This window comes from Mastigoproctus giganteus, chromosome 5, assembly GCF_048544385.1.
Source record: "Mastigoproctus giganteus isolate SK-2022 chromosome 5, ASM4854438v1, whole genome shotgun sequence".
NCBI lineage: Eukaryota > Metazoa > Arthropoda > Arachnida > Uropygi > Thelyphonidae > Mastigoproctus > Mastigoproctus giganteus.
In genome coordinates, this window is record NC_143579.1 from 109,188,544 (window position 1) to 109,206,996 (window position 18,453).

An 18,453-nucleotide genomic window follows, 5' to 3' on the forward strand; every position below is an offset into this window, starting at 1 on the left:
ATGCTTCTCATATGGAGTAAATCCCACAGTGACTTCTGGGTATTTATCAGCTGTAAATATGCTTTGTGTGTTCTTCTTTATTCTATGTGTATATATGCTTCATCATTACTACCAAAGATGCCCTCAGAGCATTTCACACCTTTGTGAATAGTATAACTCTAGTGAATGCTGGAAAAAGAAGCTAAGCTACTGTTTCTCAATGTTTAACTTACAATTGAAAAGCCAAACATTTGCCATAACTATATCAGGAAGCCTTGGGGCTGTCACAGACATTGTCTCAGTTATGCCAAGCTTTCCATGCTACCTAGTAGTCTAAATTACTGATGGAACTGATATTTGGGCGACATTCAGGTCAAGTTGACCTAATTTCTTCAAAGTCCGGTTGGTCTATGACAGCCAAATCCTCTGCTTGCACCTTCATGATGGTGGGACTATTAGCAACCCTGGGTATAACCCCCATGTGCAAATCATGAAATATGGCACCTAGCATACTGAAGGTGACCAGGTAAGTGCAAATCAATGTAAGCAGGGGTCGAGGTGTGGTATCACACCATCAGAGGAATGCTGCTCCCTCTGTATTACCAGGCAATACTAGGTTGCAGATGACTTTCACAACTGTTTTGAAATATCACCATTTTGCTTATTAGAGGCTTGGAGTGGTGGATCCCATGTTTAGTCTCTAGAGCAAAGCTCAAGCAACCCCCCATCTCTTCCATCATGTAGTATGATTGATGTCTTTTGAGGTTATGATGGACATCATAGCAAGATCCAATCTTCCTTATATTTCAAGGATACAGCTCTAAAATGGTGTTTGCAAGCCAGCTGCTATATAGTCCACTGGACTGAACCTATTGGTAACTCCTAGGAGGATTCCAGATCAGTTAGTGTATAATCTTGCTGCCTCTACTCTGCCAGATAGTGACTGGAGGGAGTCAGTAATAGTGTATATGCAGGGGCATTGTTGATGCCACATTTATGTCAAGGAGCTTGGTGTATTCTTACCATGTGTTTGCCGTATCCAAAAATTTCATTACTTCATACAGCATGTCCTCACCACCTTGTCTTACTTCTGAATACACCATGAATTGTCATAATAATAAAACAAACTTTTCTGCAAAAAGATCTAAACCTCTCAAACACTTCCTCCTTCATTTCACAAATATACATAATCTCAGTTTTAATTATAGTGATGTCTATTTCCACTCACAGTGTACCAAACACCATGTACTTTTTCTAACAGTATCCCAGTTATTGGTTGATTCAACCACTGCTCATCTCATTTGTGTGAATTATTTGCTGTATGATTCCTTTCACTTCAAAGGTGGTAATTGTATATATGTCCATCCTGATGATATTCCCTGTTAGAGATGACTAAGTAATTTGGAATCTCTTCTTTTCGACCTTCTCTGTTTTAAAATATCTCTACCACATTCTGTCAAATTCATCTCTTGCCTCTACCCAACTCCACTAATCACTTGGAACTCTTTGACTTTCCTCTCTTTGAAACTTGACTTTCTGCAGTCCATCTTTTCTAGAAGTGAGGTAATTTTTCTTGGCGATTTTAATGTTCACAACTCCAGCTGGCTTCCATTTTCTAGTCGCATGGACCCAACTGGTGGATATGTTGAGGCTTTTGCAACTACTAATAATTTTGCACAGATTGTTCACTTACCTAGCAGAATACCAGACGATTCTAACCAGACAGCCAACATGGATGATCTTTTTCTCGTGAACAACCTTTCTATCCAATTATTTGCTGGTTGCTATCCAGCAAGGTTGAGGCGAGTGGTCCTCTAGGCACCTCAGATAACGACCTAGTGATTGTCTCTTCTCCAATGGAGCCTTTCTCTCATGGCCATTTGCAACCTCGTGTTGTTTGGCATTACAAGAATGCAAAATGGGTTGATCTGCGAAATTTCTTTTCCTTGGCTGGATTACTGTTTCAGATCTTCTGTTGTCACTGTTTACTCAGATCGTGTAAATGGAAATTATTCTTGTAGGGATGAAATCCTTTATTTCACACTCCACCTTAAAATCTCATCCTTTATCTAAACCTTGGTTTGTTCAAGAGAAGAATTTTGCATATCATAATTGGCTTGTATCCAAATTTCCAGGTACATTTGCTGCCTACACTAAAGCTCTCAACAATTGTAAAGCAGTTATTAATCAGTCCAAATTAGATTTTGAACAGGCTAAGAATAGAAAACTTGCTTCTTGTCCAAATGGTAGTTGAGCATTCTGGTCTCTTGCCAAAGCTATTGGCTGCAACTTTTGCCCATCTCTGTTCCCACCTCTATCTAAACCAATTGATTCTATTGCCACTTCAGCCAAAGATAAAGCTGACTTGCTAGCATCCTATTTTGCTTCCAACTCATGTATTGATGATCTTGGTAAACCACCTCCCACCATTCCCAGCACGCTTCATTCAATGTCTCCTATGGTCTTTCATCAAAAGGATGTCAGAAGGATTTTGAAATATCTTGATGATAAGAAAGTTCCAGGTCCTGATGGTATTTTTCCACTTGGTCTTGAAACCTGTACTCCTGAATTTGCTCCTGTTCTGTGTCGGCTTTTTCACTTTCTTATTCAAAGATGCTTTTCCATCTACTTGGAAATTTGCTCATATCCAGCAAGTTCTTAAAAAGGGTGACAAATCCCTCCTATCCAATTATTGTCCCATTGAACTTCTAATTGTCTAAAGTAATGGAGAAGTTAATTAACCGCCAACTCTTAAACTATCTAGAAACCTTCCATCTGATTAATGATTGCCAGTATGGATTCCATCAGTGTCAATCCACTGGTGATATTCTGGCATGTTATCCATCTGTGGACAAATTCAATGAAAACGTTTGGTGAAACTCAAGCAGTTGCTCTTGACATTTCAAAGGGGTTTGATTGTGTTTGGCATAAAGGTCTTCTAAATAAGTTTCCATCTTATGGTTTGCCACTGTTTTTTTGTGATCGGATATCCAGTTTTCTCTCTGACTGCTCACTACAGTTGATGGTAGATGACTATCTTCTGACTTCTCCACTATTGCTGGTGTTCTCAAAGGTTTGGTTCTTTCTCCCACTTTTTTCCACTTGTATGTTAATGACTTTCATCCATTGACAGAAATCTTATCCATAGTTTGGCTGATGACAGTACATTGCATTCCGCCTTCCAGTTTGTGAAACCTTGCCTTGCACAAACAGTTTCAACTTCTCAAATATCCACTACCAATTCCTTAAATGCTGATCACCAGGTAATTCTTCAGTGGAGTAAAGATAACTTAGTTGATTTCAATCCTTCTTAAACTCAGTCCTGTCTTATATCTTGCAAAAAGAATTCTTCTGCTTCTATACTTATCTTCGGTGACACTCTGATTTACAGTTGACATGTAAATCAGAGTGTATCAGTGACATGCTAATTATGTCAGAAATTAAAATCAAGGAAAATCCGAACATGATAGAGATACAAGACTGAAAAACATTAATATACCATTAATGTTTTCTTGTATCTCGAGCAGTATTGATTAATATCAACATAACTTATCAGAAAATCACAGTTTCAACCTGAAAGCCCTTAAAGTACTTGCAGTTCATAAGAAAAGAGAGTGAGAGAGGGGTGAGAATCCTTGGAAGCATTTCTCGTGTAGAAATATCCTACTGACATAAACAGGAATAGAGTGGGGATTGTCATTAACCCTACCCTTTACCAACTGGATTGCAACCACAGAGAACAGGAGAAATCCACAGTATCATCCCCCCGTCAATAATTAATATAATATCAAAAGCAAGCATTCTAATCGGTCAGTGACACCAACCATCACCACCCTACAATATGAAGCAAATCTGCACCGCTCACCGGGCTAGCCAGGTGGGTAAAGTGCCTGCCTGGCAACCCAAAGGTCACAGGTTTGAATCCCGCCTTGGGCTCGGATCAGAGTAAAAAAATGCAAAAACTTTGGGAGGTGCATTATGGCCACAGAAGCCGATGTGCCAACAACTAACAAAAAAAAAAAAAAAAATCTGCACCTTCTATACTATCTCAAACCAGTCTGAGTACCACATGAATGAATGAATACATTTGGCCAAAATTTGGTTAGAATTCGAGATGCCAAGTCAAGGAAACCAATAGGAATGCTAACTACAAAAACTCTGTGCTTCCTCCCTTGATACATTTAGCTACAGTCTGGTACAATGCAGGTAATTTTGCTTTCTTTTTATGACTATATATACCAATGTAACTACCATCAGAGGTAAAGGGAAGGGTTTTTGCTTTCATAAAGGTGACTACAGTGGTCTCAGAGAATTTTTATGCTCTATACAGTGGGACCAACTGATGATGTTACCAACAGCAAATTCTAAATTGGAAGCATTCAAAGAAGTAATTTTGGAAGCTATTAGGCTTCTTGTTCCAACTAAGAAATACTGCTCTCGGTTTAGGCCCAAATGGATGTCAAATAAACTAATGAGACTCGTGCCAGAGAAGAAAATGCATGGGATGCATATAAATTGTCAGGCGACACAGAAACCTATGATAGATACAAGGTAATCTGTAATCAAGTCACAAAGGAGTTTAGGCTAGGGAAGGCAAATTATGAAAAATCTTTGGCAAAGGATGCAAAGAAAAACAGCAAAGACTTTATTTATATAAACTCTAAAAGGAAGGGGATGAATCAGAGTGGTTCACTTGATATCAATGGTTCGACTGTAGATGATCATTCTCAGATAGCTGCCGAACTAAATGAGTATTTTGCATCTACGTTCACACATGAGGAGTTATTCAAGGAGGAGAGGGCCAGATGTTTATCAAACTCTAAGAGGGAGTTAAATGATTTTGTAATAACTGAGAGTAAAGTGGAAGAGAAATTGTTGAAGTTAAATATAAGAAAGACATCTGGGGTTGATGGGATCTATCCAGTTATATTAAAGGAGGTGGCAAAGGAAGTAAGCAAACCCTTAGCCATAATTATGAGAGCACCATTGGACTTGGGGGAAGTCCCGTGGACTGTAGATGTGCAAATGTATCTCCAATTCACAAAGGGGGGGGGATCAAAGGGTGACACGTGTAATTACAGACCTGTTAGTTTGACTTCTCTTCCAGAGAAAATAGAGTCACTGGTTAAAGAAGCATTGCAGGATCATTTAGACAAAACAGCAGTAATAATTCAGACACAGCATGGGTTTGTCAAGGGGGGGGGGTCTTGCCTTACCAATTTGATTGGATACTATGATCACAAAGGAACTGGATGTAAAAATTAATTTTGATATCAGATATTTGGATTTCAGGAAAGCTTTTGATACTGTTGCACATAGAAGACTACTGTACAAATTAGAGCACTATGGCATTAAGGGCAAGTTGCTACAATGGATAAAAGGATGGTTGAGTGAGAGAACACAGAGTGGTAATCAATGGATTACCTTTATTTATATTTATATTTATATTATTTATATTTATATTAATTTATATTACCTTTATATTTCTACATGGACTAACTTTATTAGTTGTGTCCTTCAGGATTCGGTGTTGGGCCCATTGTTGTTTTGTATATTTTTCTATGATATTGATGAAGGTATATCAAGCTTAATGTCAGAGTTTGCAGATGATACAAAGGTTGGCAGGGTTGTTAATAACAGTAATGACAGTATGCTGCTGCAACAGAATCTGGAAAAGTTTGGTAGATAGGCTGAGAAGTGGCAACTGAAGTGTAACATTGACAAATGAAAAGTGCTACATATGGGTAGCAGTAACCCCAGAGAAATGTACCATGTGGTGTTACACTCAGGGCGGTGGAGAATGAAAGAGACCTGGAGGTAATTGTGCAGTCAGATATGAAGTTTTCTGAGTAGTGCAACAGGCTGCCAGAGTAGGCCATGAGGTCTTGTCAATGATATACAGGAATTTTATAAGCAGGGATAAGAAGGTGATTATCCCTTTGTATAAGGCAATGGTCAGGCCACACCTTGAGTACTGCATACAGGTCTGGAAGCCTCATTTTAGGAAGGATGTAGATTTGCTAGAACGAGTACAGAGAAGGGCAACAAGACTGGTGAAGGAAACAAAGGGGTACTTTTATGAAGAAAGGCTTAAGTTCTGCAAATTGCAGTGGCTGGAGACTAGGCACCTGTGTGGTGATCTGATTGAGGTGTATAAGGCCTTGAATGGATTGAGCAGGCTCAATGCTGATGGGATTCTTCCTCTTGCTCAGATTATAAACCTGAGGGGGCATAGATTCAAATTGAGGAAAGACAGTCGTAAAACAGACGTGCAGAAATTTGACTTTAGCCAGCGGGCAGTTGATTGCTGGAACAAAAGTTCCATATCTTGTTGTGGAAGTTGATAGCTTAAATAAATTCAAGGCAGAATAAACATTTGGAATGAATGGATCAGTGAAATGGGAAGGGGTTTTTTTTTTTTTTTTTTTTTGACTGATGCTGTATAAGCTTGCTTTCTTGCATCATGTGCCTCTACTAATGCCAGTGCAAGTACATGTTTATTATAAAATTTATTCTGACCTTCCTCCCAATTACTGACAGAAATTTATAAATTGGGGATGTAATATAGGTGTTTCCACTCGCATTTGTAATAATATACTTTCACTATTAAGCATATTACCAATACAAGGGCAAGGCAGTTTTACATTATTTCAAGTAAAAAAAAATTATTAAAAAAAATTGTGGGTCTCTGCCATTCACCTTCTAATTGAAAGCACATGTACAGAGAAATTCGAAGTCTGAATTAAGTTAAATTACTTGTGAATAACTTGGCTGCTTTGAAACTACAGTCAAATATTGTTATAATGAAATTGAAGGACCTCTACTTTTACAGTATACGCTGCCCATTTGAAACATTAGACCACCCCCATGTTTCCAAGTAATTGTAGACTGATAAGGTATGGCAGCATCTACTTGAATATTTCTAGGCATTTCACACACACCCACACATGCAACAGTTCGATCAGTTAAATTGCATTTTATGTGTGTGCATGTGCACACCTATGCAGTATATTTAAGTTGCTACTGGAAAATGAATTCTTTAAGTCTCTGTATCTTGTTTCAATTTTAACACCTCTCTGGATATGGCTCATTCTCAGAACGTTTGCAAGATTTTCTATGCCAGTTGTATTATTCACTGTGGATCATTCACAGGCAACTCTGATACTGCTGAATTTTGACTTTCAACTTAGTGTAAATGTAATCATAAAGATATGCTTAATGTTTACAATTGGCCACTAGTTAAATTCTATCATCAACAGACTATGCTTCTATTTCTGGTTCTCCAGTTTATTTTAATCTAAAGTTAACAGTCTATTCTCTGCAAGGACTTGTGATTGCTTATTGTGACATAGCAACATCTACAACCCCTGCTGATTTCGAAGTCCAAAGTTCCCTGTGAAGTCCAATCCAAGAGCAAGGTTGAAACAATGAAGTGGATCCCATTTGCCCTGGCAACCACTCAGCAGAAATTGGAAGCACTGTTTATGTAATGAAAAGCTGCTTAACATATAAAAAGATACGCTCTTCATTTTCTTGAAAACGCTCTCTCCTCACTCACTTGCTCAATGAACCAATTTGGAATTATTTTTGAATTAAAATAAAGATATGGGAGTTGTATTTTATTAGTGCAAGATATTGTTCATATTTATTTAACAGAGGATTAGAATAGATCGATATTTTCTGAGAGAACCTAATTGTGCTAATGATATATTTCGCCATAGTTTTATATAACATTAAAAGATTTTCTACAGTTGCCCAGGTTCAGTAATGTTCCTCTTCTCTCTGCCTGATGGAAAACAAATACTGCACACTGGTGACTTTCGAGCTACTCCGGAAATGGAAGAATATACTTCATTGAAATGTAGGCCTATTGATCAGCTCTATCTTGATACCACGTATGTATCTACTTCAGCTCTGCATATGAATGATTCTTAACTCTGAATTTCAATTTAAAAAATTAAATTTTTTTATTTAATTATGTTTATTTAATTATGTAATTTTGCTGATGACCAGGTCCTAATAGAAGACAATAAGAACTCATTGCAGAAAGCCACCTTCTCATTAAACAAAATAGCAAAATCATTTAATATGGAAATCTTCAAAGACAAAAGTGATGGCATTTAAAGGAAGAGATCCAATAAGAAACAAGGTCTACATTGACAATAATATTATCAAACAAGTTAACACTTTCAAATACGCCGACCGGGCTAGCCGGGTGGGTAAATTGCCTCCCTGGCAACCAAAAGGTCGCGGGTTCGATTCCCGCCTCGGGCTTGGATCAAAGTACTGCAAAAACCTTGGGAGGTGCATTATGGCCACAGAAGCCTATGCGCCAACAACTACCAAAAAAAAAAAAACTTTCAAATACCTAGGATACCACATGTCATATGAAAAAGAAAAAGATATTGAGCAAAAAATAAATAATTACATAGGAATCACTAAAACTATAAACCATATTTTCAAATCTAATCTGGTGCATAAGAAAACAAGGACACGGATAGACCTCGCCAGACCTATCCTAACCTATGGCTCTGAGGCAAAGGGGACAGGAGGAGGTTGACTAGTGCAGAACCACAGGCTATACCAGACTTGATAGGAAAAGAAACCAAGACATTTTGTTATAACTGCAGACAACCTCAGTACTGAATTATATAGACTCATACAGAAACAGATGGATACAACATGTAGAGAGAATGAAAAACGGACGTTATCCAAAAGAGATACTAAACTACAAACCCCGGGGAAGGAGGGACAGATGCAGACCCCCACAAAGATGGAGAGAGAGACTGTAACAGGCCACTAGGCCTAAGACTGGACAGGAAGAAAAAGATGAATTATGTAATTGCTATTCAATTATTTACTATATGTATGAATACTGATTATCTCTGTTTCTTTTTACATTAGTCTGCAGATCTAATTGCTGTTTAATAGTAAATAAAATAAAAATATATATTGTTAATAGTATTTCTGTATCATTGCTCAAGACTTTTTTTTTTTTATTATTTTTTTTATCATAAAGGATAAAGGTGCTTATTGTAACATAGCTGTCATTCTCATAATTTAAGAAATCTGCAATTTTCTCTACTCAGATTTTAGGGTTCATCTTGGAATTATGGCCAACTGATTATTGAAATGTAAGGCCCCCCTCCTCATTTCCTAGATTTCAGGGTTCTTAAATCATTATTATCCTTATAAGAATAACAAATCTTGTTAAAAAAAGATAATTTCAAATATCGGTATCCCTTATTCACCATGACGTTTACCAGTCACGGTTTTGTTTATTTGTGGTTTATTTTTTACTCTCCAGTTTCATTATTTGTGAACCAGGTTTTGCTTGTTTGTAAGTAATTGAGTGAATTCATATTCTGTAAATTATTTGGTGAGTTGGAGTAGAAAATATTGTAAATATCAGTACAATACAGCCCTTCATTATTATCTTATATAAGTATTTAAATACTATAATTTAAAAAAATTCTGTTTAGTGTAGTGGAACTACTTTATTTATTGATTTAAAATTATATATATTTTTTTGTAATTTTTATTTAAAATTAGTAGTGTAGTATTTATTTGTAATTCTGGATTTTAATTTTTTAAATTTTAATTTGAATTTTTATTTTTAATTTGAATTTAATTTGAATTTTTATTTTTAATTTGAATTTAATTTGAATTTTTTATTTTTTTTAATTTTAACTTATTAATTTTATTTAATAAAATTCTGTTTATTCTGGACTTACATGCTTTTTTCGGGAGCCACTACTTGGAACTTTATTTATTGGTTTAAAGTTAGTAGGATAATTCCCTAATTATTTGTAATTCCTTGATTAATTTGATGCATTTGTTCTTTACTTGGCCCTTTACTTTGCTTAAAAAAAAACACTTACTTTGACTTCTGCCGTCATTGTGTTATTTTCAATAAGAACATTTGAATTTTGCCGCCATTGTTGTAGTATTGATATAGGAGATATTTGGAGATTACTACATAGTTTTGTAGCAGTGGAAAAAGTGCACGCAATCATCAGGCAACAAGTGGCAACCTCAAGGCAGAATGTGCTGGTCTCACATGAGCTAGCTGTTGTCGGTAGCTCAATTGTCAGAGAAATGGAGAATATATTGTACAAAAAAAATAGGTGAAATACAACCAGGCTATATCTGTCAAATGTTCAAAAGTGGATGACAGAGGAGATATATTCTTTAAGGGCACAAAAGGCGATTGTACAACATGTCATTAAGAGTAGAAAATCTGTGGACGTAACAAGTACAGGGCAACATTGAAAAAAAGTTGTAAGCTAGTGTTAAATTTGAAAGTGTCTGCAGTTCTGCCCAGACACAATAGGTGGAAGAATATTATGAGAGCCTAATCAATCAATTTGTCCCTGGGGAGATTGTGCAAGGCTCATGGGGGTAGATCAGGTCATTTTTTCTTAGCGTGGTCTGTGTTATTATATAATCAGGAGAGACTGTTTCTCCAGGGATAGGATATGCTTAAATAGAAAAGGTACAAGAATATTTGCTGATGCTGTTGAGGTAGTGTTTGGTGAGTCATAAAACTGCTAGCTTTGTGGGGTAGTGCACAGACTAATAGATTAACAATAGTTGCAGGCAGAAGTGAAAGTGATCCTTGTATGGTGAGTCATAAAACTGCTAGCTTCTTGGGGTAGTGCACAGACTAATAGATTAGCAATAGTTGCAGGCAGAGGTGAAAGTGATTCTTACACTTCTTCTATTGGAACAAGCAGCAACCTGGAAAGCAAGGTGCCAGGGATTTTAAGGACTTCTGGGAGTCATGATGGAAAAAGTAAATACAAAGGCTGTGTTGAGGTAATTAAGAGTGAGAACAGGTGCATGTTTACTTGCATGTACACCAATGCTAGGAGCATAGTAATTAAATTTAATGAATTTGAAGTGCTGGTCAAGACATCAAAGGCATATATTGTTGGAATATCAGAGACATAGTCACACAGATATAAGGAATGCAGAATTTGAATACGGGGAGTACAATGTGTACAGAAAGGAATAGACAAGATGAGGGAGAGTTACACTCTTAGTTAAGAAGCACACAAAATCTAAGGCAGTGCATCCAGTTGATATGGGTAGCCAGTGCAATGTTGAGTCAGTTTGGTGTGACATAAGCACTGGGAAAGCAAAAGTGTGTTATAGGCTTAAAGACTGATGAGTACAAAGAACAGCTGTACAAAGAAATAGTGGCCCATTAAATCAAAATGTCTTATAATAGGAGAATTTAACTTTTCAGATACTGACTGGAACCTGTGGGTTGGTTGCTCACCCACTAGCATGACTTTTGTGGATTTATTGGCTGACTTTTATACAGCAGCACGATAGAGAGGTAACCAGAGAGAGAGTAATACTCTTGGTCTTAATATAAGCAGTGATTAGTCATGCATTAAGAATCTGCAGATAAAAGAACTACTAGGTAGCAGTGATCACAGTGTATTGATGTGGGATTTACTTAAAGATGTCACTGCCATTGAGGGTAAAGAGTAAAGGGCAGAGTTTTTGCTTTCATGAAGGTGACTACAGTGGTCTTAGACAGTTTTTAAATTCTATACAATGAGACCAACTGATGATGTTACCATCAACAAATTCTGAATGGGAAGCATTCAAGGAATTAATCATAGAAGCTACTAGGCTTTTCATACCAATTAAGAAATATTCAAGGTATAGGCCTAAATGGATGTCAAATGAACTGATTAAACTTTTGACAGGGAAATAAAATGCATGGATGCATAAAAATTATCAGGCAATAGAGAAGCCTATTTTAGATATGAACTAGTCTGTAATCAAGCCACAAAGCAATTTAGGCAAGTGAAGGCAGATCATGAGAAATATTTTTGGCAAAGGATGCAAAGAAAAACAGCAAAGACTTCTTAACTGTGTAATGTAAATAGTAGAAGGAAGAGGATTAATCAAATTGGTTCACTTCATATCGATAGTTTGACTGTTGATGATCCTGCTCAGGTTTCTGATAATGAATGAGTAATTTGCATCTATATTCACACATGGCGAATTCTTCAAGGGAATGGACCTGGAGGCCAGTAGTTTATCTGACTCTAACAGGGAGTTAAATAATTTTGTAATAACTGAGAGGCAAGTAGAAGAGAAATTGGTGAGTTGTACTTTAGACAGTTACATGGCTGAATGGGACTATCCAATTATATTGAGGGAGGTGGCAAAAGAGATAAGCAAACCCTTAGCCATAATTATGAGAGCATCCTTGGATTCAGAGGAGTTTTCCACAGACTGGAGATGTGCAATGGGAGGAGATCAAAGGGTGACTCAGTTTAACTTCCCTTCCAGGGAAAATAATTGAGTCACTGGTAAAATAAATAATGTAGGATTAGATAGAAAAGGCCGTAATTATACTTCAGACACAGCATGGATTGGTAAGGAGAAACCTTTTGTGACCAATTTGTTTGAATACTTCAGTGTGGTCACAAAGCAACTGAATGCAAAAAATAATTTTGATATCATATACTTGGATTTCAGGAAAGCATTTGATTTTTTCTTTCATTGCTTCAATTTGTACAGCAGTCTTTTATGTGCCACATAAAAGACTGCTATACAAATTGGAGGAGTGTTTCATTAAGGACAAGTTAAGTGGGAGCAGACAGAGAGTGGTAATCAATGAATACTGCTCTTTGTGAACTGTTGTTATTAATGGAGTCTTCCAAGGTTCAGTATTGGGCCCGTTGTTTTCAATATTTAGCAATGACTGGGAAGGCATATCAGGCTTAATGTCCAAGTTTCTAGATGATACAAAGGTTGACAATGTGGTTAATGACAGTAATGATGGAATACTACCAGAGGCAGACTATGTCAAAAATTCTGACCGGAAAAAACTTATATGGCCAAAATCCCTCTGGCCCACCAGGATTTTCCCAGGAAGTCTTATGGCCAGTCTGCCTCTGTATGCTATTGCAGCAGAATCTAGAAAGGTTAATTAGATGGGCTGAGAAATGCAAAGTATTGCATATGAGTAGTAGTAACCCCACAGTAATGTACCAGCTGTGTGTACTACACTTAGGGTAGTGGAATGTGAAAAAGTCTTTGGACTAATTGTGCAGTCAGATATGAAGTTCCCTGAGCAGTGCAGACAGGCAGCCAGGACAGCTCATGGAGTTTTGTCAATGATATACAGGAATTTTGCTAGCAAGGATAAGGTGTTATCTATTTGTATAAGGCAATGGTGAGAGCATGCCTTGAGTACTGTATACAGATCTGGAGGCACATTTTAGGAACAATGTAGAGCTGCTGGAACAAGTAGACTGGCAACAACATTGGTGAGGGGAACAAAGGGGTGCTCTTTTCAGACTGTACATATGAGGGGGCATAAATTCAAATTGAAGAAAGACAGTTCCACAATAGATGTGTAGAAGTTTGCCTTTAGCCAGCAGATGGTTGATTGCTGGAACAAACTTTCATCTGTTGTTGTGGAAGTTGATAGCTAAAATAAATTCAAAGAACAACTAGACAAACTATTGGAGGGAATGGATAGGTGAAATGGGAAGTGAGTTTTTTTTTTTTTTTTGGCTGATGTTGTATAAGCTTGCTTTCTTGCATCATGTGGCACTACTAATGCTAATGCTATTTTCTGAGCATTAGGTTAGAGGAGTTTACAGCTTCTCATTTTGACAAAGAATACAGTCATTAGTCACATATAGCAAATATGGACTTGAACTGTGATCAGCAATTTTACATATAAAATTATTTTCAATATATCAATATAAAAATTAGCATTAGCATTAGTAGAGGCATATGATGCAAGAAAACAAGCTTATTTAGCATCAGACAAAAAAAAATAAACCCTTCCTGTTTCATTCATCTATTCACTTCAGAAGTTTGTCTAGTTCAGCCTTGAATTTATTTAAGCTGTTAACTTCCACAACAAGAGATGGAAGTTTGTTCCAGCAATCAACCACCTGCTGACTAAAGGCAAATTTTAGCGCATCTATTCTACAACCGTCTTTCCTCGATTTGAATTTATGCCCCCTCAGGTGTGGAATCTGAGAAAGAGGAAAAATCCCATCAACATTGAGCTTGTTGAAACCATTCAACGCCTTATACACCTCAGTCAGAGCACCTTTCAGGTGCCTAGTCTCCAGACACTGCAATTTTACAGAACTTAAGCCTTTCTTTGTAAGAACAACCCTTCGTTCCATTCAACAATCTCATTGCCCTTCTCTGTACTCATTCCAGCAGCTTTACATCCTTCCTAAAATGAGACCTCCAGACCTGTATACAGTACTCAAGGTGTGGCCTGACCATTGCCTTATACAAGGGGATAATCACCTCCTTATCCCTGCTAGAAAAATTCCTGTATATCATTGACAAGACATCATCGAGCTACTCTTACAGACTGTCTGCACTGCTCAGAAAACTTCATATCTGACTGCACAATTACCCCCAGGACTTTTTCATTCTTTACCACCCTGAGTTAGTACCACACTGTTGATATGTTACTCTGGGGTTACTGCAACTCATATGCAGTACTTTAACAAATGTAATGTTAAACTTCATTTGCCACCTCTTAGCCCATCTGCTCAACTTTTCTAGATCCTGTTGCAGTAGCATACTGTCATTAGTAACATTAACAACCCTGCTAACCTTCATATCATCTAAAAACTTTGGACATTAAGCCTGATATATCTTCATCAATATCATTAATAAATACAGAAAACAGCAATGGACCCAACACTGAAACGTGGGGGACTGCACTAATAACATTAGTCCACGAAGAGCAGTGACCATTGATTACTGCTCTGTCTTCTCTCATTCAAACCACCCTTTTATCCATTGTAACAACTTACGATTAATGCCATACTGCTCCAATTTGTACAGTAGTCTTCCATGTGCAACTGTGTCAAAAGTTTTCCTGAAATCCAAGTATATGATATCAAAATTATTTTTTGTATCCAGTTCCTTTGTAACTACATCATAGTATCCAATCAATCAAATTTGTCAGACAAGACTTTCCTTTAACAAACCCATGCTGTGTCCGAACTATAACTAAAGTCTTGTCTAGATAATCCTGCAATGCCTCCCTTAATTTCCCTGGAACGGAAGTTAAACTAACAGGACTGTAATTACTTGTGTCATCCTTTGATCCTCCTTTATGAATTGGGGTCACATTTGAACATCTCCAGTCGATAGGAACCTAACCTGAGCCCAAGAAAACTCTCATAATTATGGCTAAGGGTTTGCTTACTTCCTTTGCCACCTCCTTTAATATAACTGGATAGATCCCATCTACCCCAGATGTCTTTCTTATATTTAACTTCAACAATTTCTCCTCCATTTTGCCCTGTCATTACAGAATCATTTAGCTCCCTACCAGAATTTGATAAACTTCTTGTATTCCCCTCCCTGAATAACTTTTCATGTGTGAATGAAGATGTAAAATACTCATTCAGTTTGTCAGCTACTGAGCAGGATCCTCAACAGTCGAACCGTCCTTGAGGTTGTCACAGACATTCTCTCAGATATGCCAGACAAGCTGTTCTTGCTACCTGGGAGTCTAAAACGCTGATGGAACTGATATTCGGGTGACACTCAAGTCAAGTGGACCCAATTTCGGCGAAGTCTGGACGGTCTATGACAGCCAAATCCTCTGCTTGCACCTTCACGATGGTGGGACTGTTAGTAATCATGGGTATAACCTCCATACACAAGTATATGGTGGGTGACCACCCAGGTGTGAACCAACGTAAGCAGGGGTTGAGGTGTGGCGCCCACACCACATGGAGGATGCCGCCCCTCTATGTTACCAGGCAGTACTAGGTGTTAGATGACTCTCATCAACCGGTGAAATACCACCACTTTACTTATTGGAGGCTTGAAGTGGGGGAACCCATGTTTAGTCTCTAGAGCTAAGTTCCGGCCAACCCTTCCCTATCTCTTCCATCATGCAGTATGATTCATGATTTTTGAGGTTATGATGAATATCGTGGCGAGATCCAATATTCCTTACATTTCGAGGGTACAGCTCTAAAACGGTATTCGCAGACCGGCCGCTAGATAGTACACCGGACCAAACCTATTGGTAACTCTTTAGGAGGCCTCCGGATCAGCTAGTGTATAATCTTGCTACCTCTACTCTGCCAGATAGTGACTGGAGGGAGTCCGAGTAGTGTGTATGCGGGGAGCATTGTCGAGGCCACGTTATGTCAAGGATCTGGGTATATTCTTACCACATGTACGCCATATCCAAAAATTTAATTACTTCATACAGCATGTCCCACCCACTTTTTCTTACTATTGAATACACCATGAATTGTCAAAATAATAGAGCAAGCTTATCTGCGAAAAGATCTAAACCTCCCAAGGACTTTCTAATTCATTTCACAAATATACGTGGTCTCAATTCCAATCTCAACGATGTCCATTTACACTTGCAGTCTTCCAAACCCCATGTACTTTTTCTGACTGAATCTCAGTTATCAGTTGATTCAACTACTGCTCATCTCAGATGTCCAAATTATTTGCTGTATGATTCCTTTCGCCTCAAAGGTGGTACTTGTGCATATGTCCGTTCTGATATTCCCTGTCAGAGACTTGGCAATTTGGAATCTCCTCTCTTTGATCTTCTCTGGCTTAAAATCTCTCTACCTCATTGTGTAAAATTCATCTTGTAGGTAAATGAACAGATTGTTCATTTACCTACAAGAATACCGGACAATCCTAATCATACAGCCAATACGCTTGATCTTTTTCTCACAAACAACCCTTCTAAGTACAAGGTTGAAGTGAGAGGTCCTTTAGGCACTTCAGATCACAACTTGGTGATTGTCTCTTCTCCAATGGAACCTTTATCTCATGGCTATTGCCAACTTCGTATTGTTTGGCATTACAAGAATGCAAAATGGGATGACCTGCGAGACTTCTTTTCTTCTTTTCCTTGGTCTGAGTACTGTTTCAAAACTTCTGATGTCAACGTTTGCTCAGATCGTGTCAGTGAAATTATTCTTGCAGCAATGGAATCCTTTATCCCACACTCCACTTTAAAATCTCGTCCTTTATCTAAACCTTGGTTTTCCAATAAATGTGCTAAGGCTGTCCAAGAGAAGAATGTTGCATATCGTAATTGGCTTGTTTCTAATTCTTCAGTTTCATTTTCTGCCTACACCAAAGCTCGCAACAATTGTAAAGCAGTTATTAATCAGTCCAAACTAGAGTTTGAACAGGCTAAGAGTAGAAAACTTGCTTCTTGCCCTAATGGTAGCTGAGCATTCTGGTCTCTTGCCAAAGCTATTGGCAAGAGACCAGAAAAAATTAAATCCTAAACTTGTATCCAAACACAGTTATAACGCTATATTTATGTTTCAGTAACGAGTGTTATCTACGGAATATTTACGTTTCAGTAACGAGTGTTATCTACGGAATATTTACGTTTCAGTAACGAGTGTTATCTACGAAATGTTTACGTTTCAGTAACGAGTGTTATCTACGAAATCCCTTTATATAACTTCCGTATCAAGTTATGTATTAATTTATTTTTACTAATTATTTATGTTACGTAACCTAAGTGGTTATATGTATAGTTAAAAGTACAATTTAATTGCCAATGAAGTTCAACAAGATTAATAGATTTTACTGATTAATTTTCCCGTAACAATGGCGGATATTTACGAACGGTAAACACGTGTATTTGATACCCTTTCCGATACTAAGTAATACCTACAAAATCTCTATCTAAGTTACTTTAAACTTAAGTACTGTAATAGGAATATAAAGCTACTCTAGAAAATAAGTTAATATGTCAATTTAAACTAATAAAGCAGAAAATAAATCAGAAAAAACTTCTCTGTTCAAGAGCAGCAGAAAGGCACGTCCGCACCGGCAACCTCGTCCTCAGATCAGTGCTGATGGGATTCTTCCTCTTGCTCAGAATAATCACCTGAGATGGCATAAATTCAAATTGAGGAAAGACAGATGTAGGATAGATGTGCGGAAATTTGCCTTTAGCCAGCGGGTGGTTGGTAGGTGGAACAGACTTCCATCCCTTGTCGTGGAAGTTGATAGCCTAAATAAGTTTAAGGCTCAGCTGGATAGGTATTTCGAACGAACAGAGGGATGAAGTGGAAGTGGTTATTTTTATTTATGTCACTTTCTTTTTTTTTTTTTTTTTGGCTGATGCTGCATAAGCTTGCTTTCTTGCATCAAATGCCTCTACTAATGCTAATGCATCCCATTTTTCTTCGAGCTCATGTATTAATGATCTTGGTAAAACACCTCCCACCATTCCTAACACGCTCCATTCAATGCCTCCTGTGGTCTTCCGTCAAAAGGATATCAGAAGGATTTTGATGAATCTTGATGCTAAGAAAGCTCCAGGTCCTGATGGTATTTCTCCACTTGTTCTCAAAACCTGTGCTCCTGAACTTACTCCTATTCTTTGCCGCCTTTTTTCACTTTCTTATTCCAAAGGTGTTTTTCCTTCTGCTTGGAAATTTGCTCATA

The 18,453-nt window shown here is 37.6% G+C and overlaps 1 protein-coding gene across 2 annotated transcripts in view; it reads left to right on the forward strand.

Moving 5' to 3' along the window:
• The window catches only part of LOC150085629 (uncharacterized), a 126,838-nt gene that overhangs the window by 52,490 nt on the left and 55,895 nt on the right, over window positions 1-18,453 (forward strand). For both annotated transcript variants that reach the window (XM_090374145.1, XM_090374146.1), the window contains exon 5: window positions 7,731-7,874. In XM_090374145.1, coding sequence (XP_090230271.1) covers window positions 7,731-7,874 — 144 coding nt within the window. The remainder of the gene's footprint in view (window positions 1-7,730; window positions 7,875-18,453) is intronic.